This window comes from Mugil cephalus, chromosome 19, assembly GCF_022458985.1.
Source record: "Mugil cephalus isolate CIBA_MC_2020 chromosome 19, CIBA_Mcephalus_1.1, whole genome shotgun sequence".
NCBI lineage: Eukaryota > Metazoa > Chordata > Actinopteri > Mugiliformes > Mugilidae > Mugil > Mugil cephalus.
In genome coordinates, this window is record NC_061788.1 from 22,493,301 (window position 1) to 22,512,708 (window position 19,408).

The 19,408-nt window shown below is 39.2% G+C and overlaps 1 protein-coding gene across 1 annotated transcript in view; it reads right to left on the bottom strand.

Annotated features, from left to right (window-relative positions):
- dcc (DCC netrin 1 receptor) overlaps nt 1–19,408 on the bottom strand; it is an 88,195-nt gene that overhangs the window by 25,114 nt on the left and 43,673 nt on the right. Inside the window, exons 7-14 of the mRNA XM_047570186.1 lie at nt 14,214–14,334; nt 8,166–8,325; nt 6,998–7,152; nt 6,012–6,226; nt 5,806–5,938; nt 4,432–4,481; nt 3,527–3,668; nt 700–810 (exon numbers count right to left, since the gene is read on the bottom strand). Coding sequence (XP_047426142.1) covers nt 700–810; nt 3,527–3,668; nt 4,432–4,481; nt 5,806–5,938; nt 6,012–6,226; nt 6,998–7,152; nt 8,166–8,325; nt 14,214–14,334 — 1,087 coding nt within the window. The remainder of the gene's footprint in view (nt 1–699; nt 811–3,526; nt 3,669–4,431; nt 4,482–5,805; nt 5,939–6,011; nt 6,227–6,997; nt 7,153–8,165; nt 8,326–14,213; nt 14,335–19,408) is intronic.

Consider the following 19,408-nt stretch of genomic DNA (forward strand, 5'->3'; position numbering starts at 1 on the left):
CACTTTATTAATTGATACTGCACTGGGAAGAGATTTGTGTGTCTCTGCTAGCTTCCAAATCACACAAGTGATGTGTTTGTTTTTTTTATCTCAGCAGATTGCTGCTAACCAGAAAACTCTGGTCCTGAGAACCTAAGGTAAGATTTGTTTTTAATAATTCTGCAGGAATTATTCAAACAACAGTGTATGTGTTCCTGCTGCTTTCAATACTCCATCCAACTGTCCATACAATGCAATTACAAGCAGTTACAAGCAATTCTCTAAAGACATTTTACATCCTTATTGGTGTACAATATTTGCCCATAATACTTCTGTAAAAATACATTTGGTATTTAGAAAGTAGAGTAAAGGTTGCTGTCTTTTCACCTGGAAGCTAAAGCAAAGACTTATTCTCTTAATAAAGAAAAAGAGTCAGACAGAACTTTAACTGATCAACTCTTAATCTTAAGCTGTGACATGTGTACAATTTATTATGTCGATAGGTCCTTGATTCTGTTTTCTGTATTCTGTAAATTGGTCATTGTGTTGACAAATACATTTCCTTTCTTTTCTCTCTCTCTGCTACCATCCCCTCCTTTTACCACTGTTCATCCCTGTCTCTGTCCCCTCATTCCTTCACCCTTTATTCCTCTTAGAGAAAAATCTTCTCTTTATCCACCCATGTAACACACTCACACACTCTCTCTCTCTCCTTTTTACCATCAAGGTCGTTCTCCGGCGTCTCTGTGGTGTGCCAGTCAGTGAAGGGACCGGTTCCATTAGATGTCATTGCTGCTACCTGGAAACTGTACTGACTGCCCTTTTCTAGACCTTGAGAGACAGAGAAAGAATGTCATTATATCCGACTTTCAGCTACCTCTGTTTATACGTTAAATATACTACACTTCATATATTTATAATAAATGTGTCATCAAATATGATGATGAACTCACTGTGGGAGGTAGAAAAGGCAAATGAGCTTTTATTTAAACAGTGTATTTAAAGTTGAAGGAACTACTTGTGACATTACAGATTACGTTTACTTAGAGGTCAGATCAGTCATGTATGGCTTGCTGACTAATATGACCTATATTCGAGAGACAAACCTAGTAGCATTGACAACATGACTCCAAGAACTTTGCTCCACATACAATGAGGAATTAATGGTGAGTGTCCTAATGCATCAGCCAACAGCATACATGTTCAGAATCGGAATTAAAATTATCTCTATTGCCAGATATGTTGGTGGTTCCAACTGCAAGTTCAAAGCACTGATACAATGAATAACTTGGAACTTGTGCATAATGGTCAGTGGCGGTTGGTGGTGAAATTTGAGGGGTGGGCTAACAAATGCATAATTGGACTGCTTCAGGACCCCTTAATCAGCCCACAATGACAAGATGCCAGCCAAATCAAAGAAAATTTTCAATTTCTTAAATTTATTGAATGAAAAGATTGTGCCGTTTGAGCCTGAGAGAGTAGTAATAATAAACCAAAGTGGAGATGCTAGAGAGGGAACTATTCCCTTTTACCCTCAATTAGCTGCCAGGTGTTGTTCTATTCACTTACTTCTTCAAGCATTAATCATAAGGCTGACATGACAATCACAACATTTTACTAACAGACATTTTTAACATACTCAGATGGTGTTTTCATGCAAAATATGTAAAATAAAAAAGTGAAACTTAAAAAAAAAAAAAATGAAATGACTTTAATTATGTAGCTTTGGCTGATATTCTTCATTTACTGAAACTATGACAACCTACACTGCATTATGGAAAAAAAAAACTAATCATTTTGTGTGTTTTTTTGACCAGGATTTTAACCCCGATGTCCGATGTGATAGCCAGTGTTGCTAGAGACACGTTTAGAGATATTCTATGTTTTTCTCTTGACTTTTTGGTGGTGTTGCTACCCTCAGTATCACCAAAACTTAAAATAGTCCGTTGTAAGTTAATTCAATTGGTAATAGTAATAATAAAATGTGAAATGTACCTAAACTGTGGCCTACTTGGATTGGACATTGTAGTTTCTTCACTGATAAGTGAAATGCAGGAACCTGAATTTGACATAATATGGATATCTGTTATGTGAAACATTGCATATGAAATTTAAGTCACTTTACTAACTGCGGCAACAGTGTTTTCAGTTTCAACTAATGAAGGAACATTTGAGGCACCATTAAGGCCATTTTCTCGCTTTTTTGCTCCTGCTGTCAACATCATCTGGCAGCTGTCTCACTGTCATACATGATTAAGTTCTTTCTTTCATTTAATTTGTAAACTCTTGTTGTATTAGACTAAACCATGTGACATAGCATCATATATGGAATAGTATTTGTATGTTTTTCCAGTGTGTAATGATTGTAACTAGAAGGATAACAATATTTGAATTCAAGACATTTTCATTAGATTTAAACACTATGTGGAGGATATCGAACTTGTAGATGCTGTTTTTGTTTATTTACAAATTCAGTGGTTTGCTATCCATTTAAATACATTGACTGTATACTAAATCTCATGTGCTGTGTTCAGTAATGCTGGTAACCTGTTACTTAGTGATACGTTACTCTAATCTGACTCATTTTTTCAGTAACAAGTAATCTAACATGTTACTATTTCCAAACCAGTGATCAGATTAAAGTTACTATCCAAGTCACTGCCTGTTACTATCGTTTCCATTTCATACTTTTGCTTTCTTTTTCCGTCTCAGGGAGTGATGTCACAGTGAAGTCACGTAATATCACGCAGCGACACAAATGTAAACAATGATATAGGGAGGATAGAGATGAGAGTTATCAAGCTAGAAATACCGCCACTGGAGTGGTGGTTAGAAGCCAGCTTGGAGGCCAAACCTCCTCAAGGGGAAAAAAGTCAAGATTTTGGAGTAAAACCAGTAAGAGGAGAGTTGAAGAAGTTGGTCAGGCAGTATGCTGTAGAAGAAATGCTGACTATATATATATATATATATATATAAATATATAAAAGTCAGCATTTCTAAATATATATATATATACACACACAACACATATATATATATATATATATATATATACACATATGTGTGTGTGTGTGTGTGTGTGTGTGTGTGTGTGTGTGTGTGTGTGTGTGTAAAAAACATATGTTTTATTTTAAGTAACTTTTAAGTTAACTTAGTTGGCTAAGTTGGCCATTGGCTGCGTTGCTAACATACTTAATGTAAGTACTATAGACTGTATGAACTAAACACAATTGCTAAATATAGTATGTTAAGACAAGTGACTTTTTAAACAAGACTATGTGGTTAGTTTGTGAGTTGTAGTACAGCTAGCAGAAAAGACCATCAAAGTTAGAAACCCAGGTATTTCAAAAGTTCAGGGAGCTGTGATTGTGACTGAGTGAGCATACGGACTCCACGGCTTCACTATCTGAACTATGGCTCGAAGTATGTCAGTAGTGCAAGACGGCCCTCAAAGCCCTTTTACAGTCACAGGCACATCTACCCATTTGCTCACACAAACACACACACATTCACACACAAGATCACAAACGAAGTTAAAGAGCCTCACCTGTAAACAAGTACCAGAGGTTGTTGGGTTCAATGGCCTCCTGGTCACCACGGCTACCAGTCTTCCTATACTTGATCTTGTAAGCAATTATAATGCCATTCTGGGAGTGAGAGGGTGGGGGTTGCCATGATATCTTAATGCTCTGAAAGGCAATGAAAACAAAAAAATCATGCTACTTCTAGTTAAACCTACAGAACATTAAATATGTATACAGACCCCTATTTATAACTTATTATAAATTAATTCCATGGTCTATAATGGTGGCACGGTGACATAGATCTGATTGGCAGTGATGTACCACTAATATAGGTCTCATCCTTCTATGACCAAAAATGCAGGTAGCCAAGAAAAGTTAAAAATAAAGTTAATTTCATACAGCCATCACCATAAATGGTGTCTTACCTATTATTTCATTATATTAAAGTGTGTTCAAGAGCTAAACCACTTTCAATTCAATCCCAGTTGCAATTTAGTCACACGACAACTGCATGTCAAACAGTCAACTGGAGTATGGGCTGACAAAGCTGTAACATTCTGAAGCAAAATAACTGCTGCCATAAAAGTCAGACTGGAAAATAAAGAAGACATTATACGTATATTTTTTGTATGAAGAGCTAAAGTGAATGAGATAATTTAAAGAAGAACAGTTGAATATATAGTCATATATAATCACTATATATGATAACACATCTGATGTCACACACTCTCAAGTCTCACTTTAGCTATTGTGGATTAAAGCACACACACTCTTCAAATCAATTTACATAAAAAACATATGTATATCCCCTATATATACACTACCAGTCAAAAGTTTGGACACACCTTCTCATTTTAACTTTTGACTGGTAGTGTTTACTGTATATCTAATTGATGAACTGATATTGAACGGAGAAGATAGAACTCACCCTGGACAGAACAACTTCCAAGGTGAGGTTCTGTGGAGGAGCACTGGGTACTGCAGAGACAAACATGAAATAGTTATATTATGTAGAAGTCTGTTAGAGCAAGGCTTTCCAAGATATTGTTAAAGGGCTATATTGCTCTTCCTAATATTTATCTTTGTCTCATGCTCCACTCAAATTAAGGGACATAAAATCTGGGTGGCATAGACTGAAGTAGTACTTTTATAGTTATTTGTCTGCCCTTTCTTGGCAGCCCAGCCACACGAGACAGGGCAGCAAACCAAATTTTAATCACCACAGCTTCAGCTTTCCAGGAAGCAGTGTTGTTACTTTCCCAGTATTGTTGTACTGATTGTCCCCTGCCGAGATTATTCCACCAGGTCGGAGTCTTTGAGGTCCGCCTAAGGATTTTGCCTAAGATTTTGGAGAATTGATATTGGCTCTGCATTCACACAGAATGGCCTTTGACAATGGAGCTGCACATGATGTGTTTCTCTGGACTATATGCAGCAGAGATTTGTTGCACATTTTTATTATTATGATTACTATTAGTCATTATCATGTCATGTACATCTACATTGGAGGGACCATCAAATGCACCCCCTCCAAGCAGGTAGAACTGAAGATCCTGAAGGTAGGCTTTGGCAGGTATTGATACGCCCTCTGGAACATGAAGGACCTGACAGCATTTGTAAGATCTAAGAAAACCACATTTAGGTTTTGTTTTACTTTTTTTTTTGCTGAAGCCATTTAGTGCCAGATGATGTTGGCATATTGCTATACACACCAAAGAACCACCTATCCCTGCCTTCTGCACCAAGGTGTTAACCAACTAGTTACTGAAAGAAAGTTGAAATTCTTTGGGCCATAACACTGAATAAATTCTTTGTTTCCATTTTCAGGAGTTTGAACTGGTTAATGTTACAGGGGATTTTTTTTTTCAGTTGGTTAATCTATGTACTCATTTCATCACTAGTTAATTTATCTACCAATTATTTTTTCACAATAATCTAATGACTATTTTCTGGGTGCTCAAATCCACCATTGCAGAGGCAACTGGTAGGAGTTGTGGTCATGTGGTCCTTGGTGCCAGTCATGGTGGCAGAAGGCCAGTAGGACAAAAGCAGAGAGGTTCAGGGAGGCAATACAGAGGTACTAAAAGAAGTTCTGGCAAAACAGGTGATGAAGAGAGGTCAAGATCCCTGAATCCTGTTCCTGATATTCATGGACAGGTTTTCAAGATGTAGCTGGGTGACAATGGTGCCTGGACTGTGAACCTTAGAATTGCATCTCTACTTTTTGTAGGTTTTGTACAGTATGCACAGTTGGCCACTGAGTGTGAAATGTCAGTCAGTTTTTGTGGATCACAGTACTCACCATCTGATTGTGTAGTTATACTGATAGTCTCCGAGGCGCTCCCTGGTCCATAACGGTTAATCGCCAACCGCTCCGTGGTACCATTCGTAATTGCCAAACCTAACGTGTACTCTGTGAAATTGTTGACCCTCCACTGACAGTCCACTCCTCACACTCTGAAAAGACATAGAGAAGTGTTTACGCAAAATTCCATTCCCAAACAAGACAAGAAGTTGTGACAGAACAAAGACTCCTGCTGATGGGCATGGAGCTGTATCAGTCACTGTGCCCACCTGTTTCTTGCTGGATGGGCTCTCAGTCCACAGCAGTCTGTAGCCCAGGACAGGGCCATTTGGGTGGGTGGGTGGCTCCCAGTTAACCTGAATAGACGTTGGAGACAGAGCCCCAGCTCGGAGAGACTCTGCCTTGCTGGGAACCTGAACTGTAGACACAGCGACAAAACATCTTACAGACACCAAAATACACTGGTAAATTATATAGCTGCTAACACTGCTGCTACTTACATTGCTATATCTATTACCATTACTACTTTGTCAGTATGGGTTCATTATACTATCAAATATACTGTCATATATTGTATCCTGCATCGTGGTGCATCGTGATCAGCACCAGACTGATCACACCATGACGCACCACAGAGCACCACAGGAAATCATTCCATGGCCATTAGCCTGTACAACTCCTCACTCTGACGGTGTAGAATCCATATTATTTATTTAATATGTAATAATTCATTAATGTGCAATAATTCATGTTAACCTCATCTCTTAGGAACACAGGTTTCACTTCACTTATACTTGTACATATTGTTATATATATTTCCTATATTTTTTTTTACATTCTCTTACTTATTCTGATTGCTCTTTGTACTAAACACTGTTACACTTTGGGTTGGAGCTGCTGTAACGAAAAGTAATTTCCCCCCGGGATTAATAAAGTAATTCTAATTCTGATTCTGATTTACACATTTACCCTCTTTGCCTGTGTCTGTCTGTCTGTCTATTTGTCCATCTATCAGTACTGATCAATATCAATACTGTATGTCTGGGACCCAATATTTTATATTCATCGGGTTATTTTCATGTGCTTGAACACAACATGAATTATGAACAGAAAACATTCAAACAGAAGATTGAACAGTAGGGGCATATAAATTCAAGAGTCATATTCTATTTCTATGTGTGTGTCTCACGGTCAGGCTTGGTGGTGATCTTGAGGGGGGCAGAGCTCTCTCCTGGCCCTATGTCGTTGTAAGCAACAAGTCTGAAGCTGTAGGTCTCCTCTGGTTTGAGGTTGGAAACCGTCAATTCCAAAGACTCTGGCTCTGACACATTCACTGACCGCTCCCTAATATGGAAGAACACAGGACAACGATGTTAGATGTTAGAAATCAAACGATACAAAACATAGGCCAAACAGGTGCATAAAAGTGCATATAAAAAAAAGTCTGTCTCAGGTTTTTTTCTCCTGCGAACAGACTAATCCCCCATTGTGCTTTTGTCCTAGCAGTTCCTTGATGAACTTGTAAGGGTTGGCAATAAAGGCAGCACATTTCCAGGTCCTTTCATGCCGTCTCCTGCAATGCCACTCGGCTCAGAATTGATGATTTGACTGGTAATTGGGTGGAAAATATGGGTGGAATATGTAATTTGTATGGACCATGTGGTGTCAGGTGAACATTTTAAAGCAATCTGCTAAGTATCGTTACACAACAAATAGTCTGACATGTCTAGGTAGGTAAAATCAATAATCTCACACAGTGGTAATGATCACACATATTGTAATCCTTCATTGTGTAGCCCACATACTCAGCAGACCAACCACATCATGTGGTTGAGCTGTGCTTCAGCAGAAAGTAAACAATGGGACTTTTTTTTGAGCATCTGTTCCACAAGACAGGGCAGCTGCTAACACCTGAGGATGAAATGGTGATTCCCTGACCAACTGACCACCAACCAAGAATCAGACAAAACCCAGTGTGTATATATAATATATATACAGCCACTGTCTCAGTGTTTTAAAAGGGCCATCTTCGTTGATGGCTACGACATAGTGGCTGTGCTACAACCTTGGGCTGATTCACTTTTACTGGGGTGCAATTTACTGGATCTCTAAAGAACAGCAATTTATTCTTGTCACAGGCCCCACTTTTGTCCTCTGCTGGTCAGTTGTATGGCATAGATAGATAGATTACTCTATTCATCCCCGAAGGGAAATTATTCTTCTAATTATTTGTAGAAATGTTTCCATAAATAAATTTAAATAAAATAAATCTAAATAAATTTAGATAGCCGTGCCTTCAGCAGGGATATGATATAGAACCCACTGCAGGCCAAACAGATACAAAAGTCACATCTTACCTCTCAGTGCCATCCTGGGAGTAATAAACTCCATAGGTCTGCACGGCTCCTCCGGTCTTCTCTGGTGGGCGCCAGCTGAGTCGAACAAAATGGCTGGACACTAGGACAGGGACCAGGTCGCGGGGGGCAGAGGGGAGGGCAACGCCTGGGCTTGGGGGCACTGGTGGGGGATGAGAGTAGGAGTAAGTCAAAGGGGTGTCAGAAGGCGCAGGAGGGGGGCGAATGGAGGCTGAGTGGATGGGTCTATACTGAGAGGCCGTGGCCCCTGTTATCAGTGCATCGAGGGAGAGGAAGTTGGGAGGGGTGGGAGGTTGGGGGTGCAGGGCAAAGTTTGGAGGACAGCAGAAAATTGAAGCAGAGGTGCAAAGGGTGTGTAGGAGCAAAGTAATAAGGGAAAGACCAAATGACAAATGAAAATACATGGAGGGGACAAGAAGGAAGAACAAGGAGGAAGAAAGGTGGTAAAGAAGTTCACAGACAAGAAGAAGGAGCAACAAAGCATCAAAGAGAAGTCAACAAATATCAGTCATTGGAATATAAGCACTTAACATCACATGTGGTGTATCAACCCAGAACCTTTGAAGGAAATGTCTTTACATAGGACACTTGAGCAAGTCACAGTCACAAAGTAACAAAAGTCCACAAATCTGTAGGGTTCAATTACATCTCTACTTGTATTGAGAATGTGTGGTCAGTGATATAGTGTACACATTATACAGATTAAAACTTAGTTTAGTAGATTTGGTAGGTTAGTAGATTGTGATTTTAGAAAGCTTAATTTCGTGAGATTAGAATGATGCACACTATTTCTGGATACATAATTAATCATATACAGTTACAGTTAATCATAACTGCAAGCTGCAGTAACATGGTTAGTTCACACCAAGGCTTTTATCTAGTGGCATAATGTATGCTGCAGCTGCATCTTATTCACAGTTCACATTAAACAGACATAAAATCTTTCTTTTTCAGTCTATTCAAATTCCTGTTATTCAGTGTCAGTAGCACTAAGACAGATTCTGACTGTTGGGTAGAGCGTTAACTTTGAAAAGAATCCAAGACCTTGCCAGTGCTCCTAATGGTTCAAGAACAGCTTTAAATTTTCTTTAGGTATGCCTTTTAAGGCGTTTTAGGCAGAATTTACAGTAACATTACCTGGACCTCAAACTTTAAGCCTCGAGTTTCTGGCCTTATTACATGCCCACACAGTTCTCACACACCACTCACATGTGTGTTTACATTCCACCACGTTGCATGCAGAGGCATCTTGTAACATCATCCACTTGCTAGACTCTGTACTGTCTGCATTTTTTTTTTTTTTTTTGTGGACTGTACTACCAGGACAAACACAATGACTGAATTATATTACATTAGATTACGTTATAACAGCCATTATGTTACAGTAACACTACAAGCCACAAGTACTAAGACAACTCTCTCTCATCTGTCCTGTTCACACTACAGCTGTGACTTCAAATAGAAATCGGCATCGTGTAGACATTTTCAGACAATGCTTCAATTGTGGGGTGTAGGAATGGACAGAAGGAGGGGGTACTGTATGAAGGACTTTGTGACATAGTGCATGTCTAACAACCAAAACATCAACGTCCCCAAAACCAAGGGGAAGCTAGTGGACTTTTGCTGGTGGTATTTTTGGTAACCGGATCACCCAGATCGGATCTTAACAGAACGCATGTACAGGTCCTAACACAAAAGGGGTCTGTAGAGTCAGTGACAGAGTCATGTTATTGTTGACCAGCCCACACTCCCACTCGTGCTTTTTTGTTTGATTACACTGCGTAATGCTCAACCACCACCATTTACAGAGAAGTGTTGGATTGTACACTGTACTTATCTATTTACTTTCTCCTACTCTCACTACTCACTAACTCTGGGCAGCAGTAGCTCAGAAGGTAGAGTGGTTCTCCAATAACCGAAAGGTTGGCAGTTCGATTCTGAAGACCTCTGCTTTAGTGTTATAGTTTGGCCCCAGTCCCATCCACTAACTTGATGTACACTTAAGCGTCAAATCAATTCAGAGTTCAGTACAGAAAACTTTATTTATCCCCTGCAGGCTATTCAATTAACAGTTCCCAGCACAATAAAACAATAATTACAAACAGTCATCTGTTAGACATACACCTTTAACACTCAACTCGCAATTGTCAGTAATCCATTGACTAATGCTTTCCCAGCAACAATCCTGTATATGTGCAAATATACAAAACAAGGAAAAGAATAAATAATGAGTAAGCTAGAAAAAATAAAAAATGAAATAAAAACAACAACATAATAATGAAGTGACAAGCACTGATTCACAATGCACCTGGCTGTTTATTGTCTGCATTACAATTTCTGCACTCAATTATCAGCTCCTTTGTTTTTGTTACATTAAGATCCAAGAAGGTGTTATCACACCATTCAATAAAATCATTTAATGTCAAGCCATGATCAGCCAGTAGATCCTGAAGAAGAGACAGCAGGGCGGTGTCATCCCAGGATTTAACCAAGTGACTGCCCTCTTGGGAAGATTTACAGCTGTCTGTGTACATGATAAAAAGCAACAGTGAAAGAACACAGCCATGAGGGGTAGCAGTGCTAGAAATGATGGGGGTTGACATGAGGTAATTAATGAAGACACCCTGCACTCTGTTTGGTAAGAAGTTTAAAAGCAACAATAAGATCTGATCTCGAAGCATAAAATAAGAGGCTAGCCATTGATTTAAGATATGGGGCTGCATCTTATTATAAGCGGAGGAAAAATCAGCAAGTAAAAGTCTCACATGGGATTTGGGTTTTTCAAGGTGCTTTAGTGCTCTCTCCAAATAAACAAACTGCACTTTTTTCACCACCAATTTTTTTCTTTTAAAAAGTTTATCATCAAAAGAAATGACAATGCAACTGGTCTGAAGTCATTAAGATCTCTTGGATAATTTCACTTTGGAACGGGAATAACAGCGGATGTTTAGGGGAGACGATGTCTGCACACATCTGAAAAAGTCACTGAGTTGATCTGCACAGTGACGCAACGTGCGTCCACAGATGCTGTTAGGACCAGCTGCCTTCCTGATATTCACCTTTTTGAACAAGGAACCAACTTTCCCTTCTGAGATGACAATTCCATTTTCAGGTTTGGAGACATCCTTAATGTAGAAATGCTGAATAAAAAGTTAGACTTTTCAAAATGGGAAAAGAAGAAATTGAAAGCATTAGGCAGGTCAGCCATAGTACTGGTTTATGGATGCCACCAGTTTTATCCCTTGCCAGGCAGCTCTAAGGTCACCACTGCAGTACTTTTCCTATTTTGTCTCTGTAGTGAATTTTGGCTTTCCTTATTTCGTTTCTTGCTTCTCTGGAGACAGTTTCTTTGTTCGGAGGGTCACTTGTGTAAAGTGTAAAAAATACGCTTTTTCTTATTTATTACAGCTTTCACTTCTTTAGTCACAAATGCATTTTTAGATCATTTAGTTTCTCTGGATGGGATGGCATTTCCTTGGCCTCCAGTACTACTGTGAGAACTCTTGGTTTTATATTTGATGAGTATATGCTCTTTAATAAACTGCATAATATCATGAAAATTGGGAACATCCTGTCTCAGAGTGATGCTGAAGAACTAGTTCATGTATTTGTGTCTTCCAGGATGGATTACTGTAATTCATTACTATCTGCACAAATAGCTCTTTAGCTTCTCTTCATTGGCTCACTTTGAAATCTGGATTAGAATTTAAAATACTTCTCCTTACATACAAGGCCCCTAAAGGCCTATCTCCACCATATCTTAAAAACTTCATTGTTACAGTATCATCTCAACAGATCACGTCCATCTCAAAGTGCAGACCTGGTGTTTAAGAAAATGTACTGGAAGGTAGAGCCTATCTAATTGCTTCTGTATTACACATTTGTGTGTCACTACTATATGGCATGTTAATAGCTGTGTGTACCTCTCTCCATCTTCTCATCCACCTGCCAATTCTTCATGGGTTGCAGTTATCCACATGTACCTGAATGAATAATTCCCCAACCTGATGATATTGCTTATTTTCATTCACTAGCTTGGTGGAATATATATCAAATACCAATACTGAGAATACACACACACACACACCCGCACGCACTAATCTGGTCCTCACAGGAAATAGACGAGCAGAGGAAAAGAGAGGAGAGGCTACTGTCACCATGGCAACAGATCTCCATTATACATGGGCTCTTACACATTGTTATAGAGGGGGGTAGTGTTAGTGTGTGAGAGAGCTGAGGTGACAGAGCAAAATCATTCTTGTGTGTGGCTGTGATAGGTTTGCTAAGGAGATCAGAGTGGAATACAAATCTGTGGTGGCTCACGAGTGTACTTTGTTGCAGAGATACACAGTATAGTACAGATACAGCCATTAAGAATGTGGTTTGGCTCAGCTGCAGCGTCTGCCAGCTGCCAGACGGTTTGCTAGACAGTTTCTAGCCACCCTCCCTTCTCCTGCAGCGTTTCTAGATTTCACATCATTCTGATTCAATTGCAGGGTGTCACCAAGAGATGGTGCTATATTCACAAAAACACTTCATGGACTGCGTGTGTACCAGGGGCGTCACTAGGCTTTAAGGTCAGGGGAGACCCCCCCATTAAAGTATATATTTTGAGAAAAATAAAATAAAATTAGGATTCAAAATTCCCTCAAAAACAACCACACATGAACCCTGTGGTGATATCAGATGATGAATGTGATGTTTGGCATTTGTTTGGTAACAAATGTTTCAGAGACTACGCCCATGGGCCCTCTACTCAGTGTTAATAAAAGTTACAGTCAAATGTTGTTGGGTTCTCCTTGACATCTTTAAAAACTAAATTTTTCCAAACTAGCATTCTGCAGAATGAAGCAGGTGTAACTTTATAAACTTTGCAAAACACTGGCTATGACAAATTCTTAATGTAACCTATGACATTGGTCATATGTAATACATTAAGTTATCCATTTCATTGTACATTTTGCCCATTTTCAAAGAGATTTTGGGCTTTCATAGTTCAGATGCAAATTAATAAGGCCAGCAGCCTCTTGGCAATACACTAAGGAGCTTCTATAATTATTGCTCCTCCTTGTGGGTAGATAACGCATTGCAACACATGCTTAGGAGACGTTACAGTCAGGACTGTATTCATTATGAGGAGGATATCATTCCAGTGATGGTCCCAGCGGAGATCGGCCATGGAACTAGAATGGCCCTGTCAAGGACCTGTGACAGACCAGTGCAATTCTCAGTAGCTGTATCTAGATTATAATGAATATTTATAGATTATTTCTTATTCTCTTTTATTAGAATTCGATTTTTTCCCTTCACCTTCCAATTGTTCTTTTCTCTTTTGTCCCTTGTGCTTAAAGATGAGTTAAAATATGAAGATAGGAAAGAAAGAGACAGAAAATAACAGGAGCACAAATAAAAATGAAACAAAACAACAACAACAAAAAACAGCAAAAAAGCAATCCCTTTTAAATAGATCTACCAATGCATTCCAACTGCAGAAATGTATATTCCATAGAGAATGCTCTTTGACTTCTGCAATTTATTTCTGCTTGCTTACCACTGCTGAATATGACTACGGATTAACTTTAACTGTTCCTTAATTTCCAATTTGCAACTTTATTTTCAAAGTTTTAGCCTAATTTGAAGTAAACAAAAATGTTATGTAGTCTAACACCTATCTGGAATTAGATTCAAGCATTGTGAGAGTAAATTACAAGTTAATACAGTATGTTCATGCTTTTTTAGAAGTAAAACGAAAGCCAGACTGTGCAACAATTAAAAAATAATGCAATAGTGTTTTATACTTCATACTTTATGAGCTTTTACTAAATAACCATCACATTTTTAAATTAATTGATTATGCATGCTGTGATGAAATTCTTAATCACTGAGTTAGATTAAGCAATTTTTAAGATGAATCTATTGCAGGTTGTGTCTAAGTTGTGATCGACCAGAGGGATATGTGTGTGTGTGTGTGTGTGTGTGTGTGTGTGTGTGTGTGTGTGTGTGGGGGGGGGGGGGGGGGGGGGTTCCTACCTGGCTCTCGGAGTAGCAGTTGAGCCATTGCCTGTGAGCTGCCGGCAGAGTTCTCAGCAACACACTGATAAAATCCTTCATCGGACTTCACCACACCCAAAATCTGAAGATTACTGCCATCCTGACAGTCAACAAAGACAAACGACATATCAGTAACTCATATAAAGTAAACAAAAAGACCATTAAAAAGGAAGAACATGCTAATAATACACAATAATAATACACAGCACAAATTCCCATTGGGAGTTGGAGACTTCTAGTCAACACAAAGCAATTTACACTATCCCAGCTAGTTAAAGATTATCCCAGGTTGCATGTAACACACTGCTGCTATACCTTTAGTCATAATTGCTGTTAGTGTGAGTATCTAAATGAATATAAAATCATTTAGTTCAAGATGACACATTGGTTTAATGTTTAAAGCAGGGTTACAATGCAACCAACCATCAGAACTCTGAACACTCTCCCTGCTCCAAAGACTCAATAACCCCCCAACACCAACACAGACACAATGCTCTCCCATACAATCACAAAATTCCAACCATTGCGCAAGCCACGTAGTTACCATGTTACTCTCATCTGACCACTTTTTTCAGTAACGAGTAATCTAACGTATTACTATTTCCAAACCAGTAATTAGACTAGAGTTATTGCTCGTTTCCTAGCTGGAAATACAACCACTATTTTGAGTTTGCTATAGAAAACAATATTGAGGTTCACTGTACACTCTGTGTTGGAGACAAAGTCCTTCAAAAACAACAGTGAATTTAAAGAAACATTTGGAGTTGCAGCACAGTCACAATAACACATACGTGTTTTATGACAACAAGTATTTATGTTAAGTGTATTCAGGAAAGACTGTCATTACAGGGTAAGTCCCATCAGGTGGTAGGGAGCAAAGAGCTGCACCTAATGGCAAAATCCAGGAAATTCATCTTTATTTATGCAGTTTTCTCTCTTTTGGGAGATGAATTACACTCAAAATAGCAGAAGAACAGAAGAAAACTGGGGCAGTAAGTACCATGAATACTGACTTGATTCTTATTTACAACATTCTTCACTATTACTACACACTATTACTATTACTATTAGTCATGATTATGTCTTGTATCTTGTTTTGAGTTTCCTGTTTTGTTTTGTAAGTTTCTGGATTTCCTGTCTGTTGTGCTTCCGCATGTGTTTCTTGATCATTTATTGGTTTTCTCCTTGTGTGTTTCTGTCATGTCCCGATGTCTGTCTGTGTTATGTTTTGTGTTTCCTGTATTATTTTGTTAGGTTTCGTAATTTCCTGTCTCTAGTGTCTCCTTGTTTTTCCCTTGATTATTTATTGGTTTCCCCTTGTGATTGCCCTGATGCGTCTCAACTATGTCTTGTCATCCCTCTGCCCTGGTGTGTATTTATAGCCCTGCCATCCCTTTGTTACTCGTCGCGTTGTTGTTTTGTGTTGCCTCCCTGTGTCCCCCATGTGTTTTCCATGCATCCATGTTCCTGAGATTTTGTCCTTTTGTCGTGTTTTTGATTCTTTCTTTTCTGGATTTACCTGCCCTCTGCAGCGCCTTGTGTTTCCCGTTTGTTTTTTATTAAATACCCTTTTCCCCGGATTCCTGATGAGTCTACTCATTTCTTGTCCTTCTCATCTCTACAATATTACGGACAGAACGACGCGACCTGTCATGGACCCAGCGGACTTTATTTTCGATGAGGCATAGGAAATAAGGCGAGTAGTTGAATATTATCAAGAATGTATGCTTGAGTACAAACCCTTGCTCATGCCAGAGCTTCAGCAACTTTTTGAGGGCACTCGCCTGGCCATGAGGCCCCCGACAGGGAGGCATGGCCCTCACGGGCGCCACAGAGGCAGACTTGCTGACAGGCAGCTCCAGACAGGCCGATATGCCTACAACTCAATCGCTCATCTCAGCCGGCCAGCTAGGCCCAGGACTGCGCCAGCCCCTGTCTCCACTGCGAAGGTCATCGCCGCTTCAGCCCATCTCCACTGTGAAGGTGATCACTGCTACAGCTGCTTCAACTCCTGTTCCCACCATGAGGGTGGTCTCTGCCTCTGCTTCTATTCCTGCCATGAGGGTGATCACTCCTCCAGCCCTTGCCTCTTCTCCAGTTCCTGCCACAAGGTTGGCCATCGCCCCTGCTCCTGTCCCCACTGTGCTCGTGCCTGTGCCTCAGACCTTTGCAGAGCCCCCTGTCATTCCTGTTCATATCTCTGTTCCTGGGGATCTAATTGCTTCTCTCCATGCCGCCATTCCTGAGCAGGCTGCCATTCCTGTCGTCCACGTCTCCAATCCTGAGCCGGTCGCCGCACCTGTTGTCCACATCTCCGACCCTGAGCCTGACACTATTACTGTACGATAGCTCAAGTCATTTTACTGCATAATTTTGAACAAAGTCACCCAACCTAAAGGCATCCTGTTCAATTCCTCATATTCAGATTCAGTCATAAAACACTTTCCTTCATTGGTTTGTTCAAAAATTGGGCTGGCTTGACTCGCTTTCTGTGGACCACTTGACAACTCACTTGACTGCAGCTGAGCAAAGTGAATGGATGACATGCCCAGAGGCAGAAAGCAGATATGTTGGGCTTATGGAAATAACAGTGTTACAAATGCAAAAAAGTCAACCAATCAGGATTTGCAACCTGAGACCTTAGACTGCCACTGTGACTTCTAACATCAGTTTTTTTGTGAAACTCCTCAAGTTTGCAGATGACACCACCGTCATAGGACTCATCCAGAACGCAGATGAGTCTGCATACAAAGGGGAAGTGGATCAGCTGGTTCTCTGGTGCAGCCACGGGAGCTAAACCCACTCAAGACTGTGGCAATAACTGTGGACTTTAGGGAGAGACCCCCATCCACCCCTCCCCTTACCATCCTAAACAGGATGCTCATGCTCATACTCATGTTCATACTCTTTTTCAATTCATGTTCATATTCATTGTATATACTTTACACAGATGTATATGTGTGTATATGCCATTTTTTATTATTTATTTGTTTCTATTACTATTTTTGTGTACATTTTTATTCTTATGCTTATTCAAGTGTTGTTTTTTATTTTGTTATACTATTGAGCAAAGTGACCAGAGTCAAATTCCTTGTATGTGTTCACATTGGCCAATAAAGCTGATTCTAATTTCTAACAATCACTTTCACATAATGAGTAAGCCTGCTCGTTTACTTCTGGTGCTACTTCAGCCTACTGAATGGCCTTACTAAGCAGACTCATAGACATATATACGTAGATGCTGCACTGACTGTGGGAGGACGTACCAAAAATGCTGCCATCTTGGTACAGTACAAGCAGAGGCAGCGGTGCATGCATACCAATGAAGGAAAGCGGTACTCCAATTTTAGAATAGAATTATTCCCTGAATTTTGAACAGATTTCCAATTGGTTTGATTTGTTAAAAATGTCACACATGTAGCACTGATACTGGGTGCTTGGATTTTTAAAAATGTTGGTTTTACTACGTAAATACAAATTGTCTCCCTAAAATAATGGCATACGTCATTTTTTGACAAAATATTTTTAATAATAAATATCATATATTTATTCACAGGTATGATGTAAGTAAGGGATATATATAGACTATATATATAGAGAGAGTGAGCATGTTGTTGAAATAAACCCTAACAGGCCTATTAAAATCTAGACTAGATTTTACTGCTTGGACTGAAAGCTGCATGCTAAAACCAAGGAGGGTGAGTTCCCATGCCTGACGGTTTTTAGAGTTAACTTATTCTAGACCAGAAATCTAATTCTACATTGTGTTGGCTTCTCCCCTGGTGTACAATGGCAAGAGGGTGCACATTTTTTTTTCAAACTAACTGTGACAAAACAGCGTGCTGCCTTTATTAAGGTTAAGAAGCTTAGCCTGCAGCACTGTGCATCATACGGTGAGACACAGTGTTTGATGACCCAGATCTGGCCATGGACTACATAACAAAAGAAAAAAATTGTACAGCCTAAGAACCAAGCTGATGTTTTGGACATCACTTTGTTGGCTAACTACCAATTAAATGCCACCGCAGATAGTTGTTTATAGACTTAGTTACTGTTTTGTACTTGACACAGTTTATTATGAAGCAAAACCACTACATTCTACTATTTTAGTGATTTTTAATCTCTCCTTCTTTTTAATCTCTCTTTAATCTAAGATTTGAGATTGCTTATTTTGCAAGATTTAGCAGTTTCCTTACAAAGAAACTCTTAAGAAGAGTGTATCTATACTCTACAGTATACATTCCACAAATTCCATTTATACTGTATAGTACATTCTACACGTGTCTGTCTGTGTGCTTTTGTGAGCAAATGGATAGATGTGTCTGTGACTTTAAAGCAGTTAGAATACCAGGTAGAAAGGTATTATATAAAAACCAGACAATTTGCCGATTGGAACCATAATTTAACTCTGAGCTTTGGCACAGTTGATACTACATTCCCTATGGTCATTCAAAAGGCATTGTACCCACAGGGTTATCCTATTTAAGCCTCAACCTCCCACCAGTCTCTCAGAACTGAAGAAGCTACTTGGATGAGTGGCGAAACATCTTCAAAAATTTCTACAAGCTATTTTATCATATTTTTACATTATTATTAATTATTATCATTCGTTATTATTTATTATTCTACATCTGAGTGCCAATGGGAGCAACTAGCTTTATAATTCCCCATCACAACACTATTTAGAGGTTGGAAAATTACTTTCACTCACTTTTGTATGTCCTTTGATAAAGGACTGTGCAAAAGTTTTAGACAGGTATGAAAAATGCTTTCAAAAATGGAAGAGTTAATAGTTTATTTTCCTCAATTAACAAAATGCAGTGAAAATAAATCTAAATCAAATAAATATTTGGTGTGACCACCCTTTGCCTAAGACAGTATCAGTTTTTCTAGGTACACTTGCTCAGCTGGTAGGTTGTTCCAAACATCTTGGAGAACTAACCACAGATCTTCTGTGAATGTAGACTTCCTCAAATCCTTCTGTCTTCTCTTCCAGGACTTCTTGTTTTTCTTTACACCAAAGATAGTTCTTAATGACCTTGGCTGTATGTTTGGGGTTGTCCTGACGCAGAATAAATTTGTGGCCAATAATCTGCCTCCCTCATTGTATTGCATGATGGGTAAGTACCTGCCTGTATTTGTCATCATTGAGGAAATCAATAATCCTGACTAAA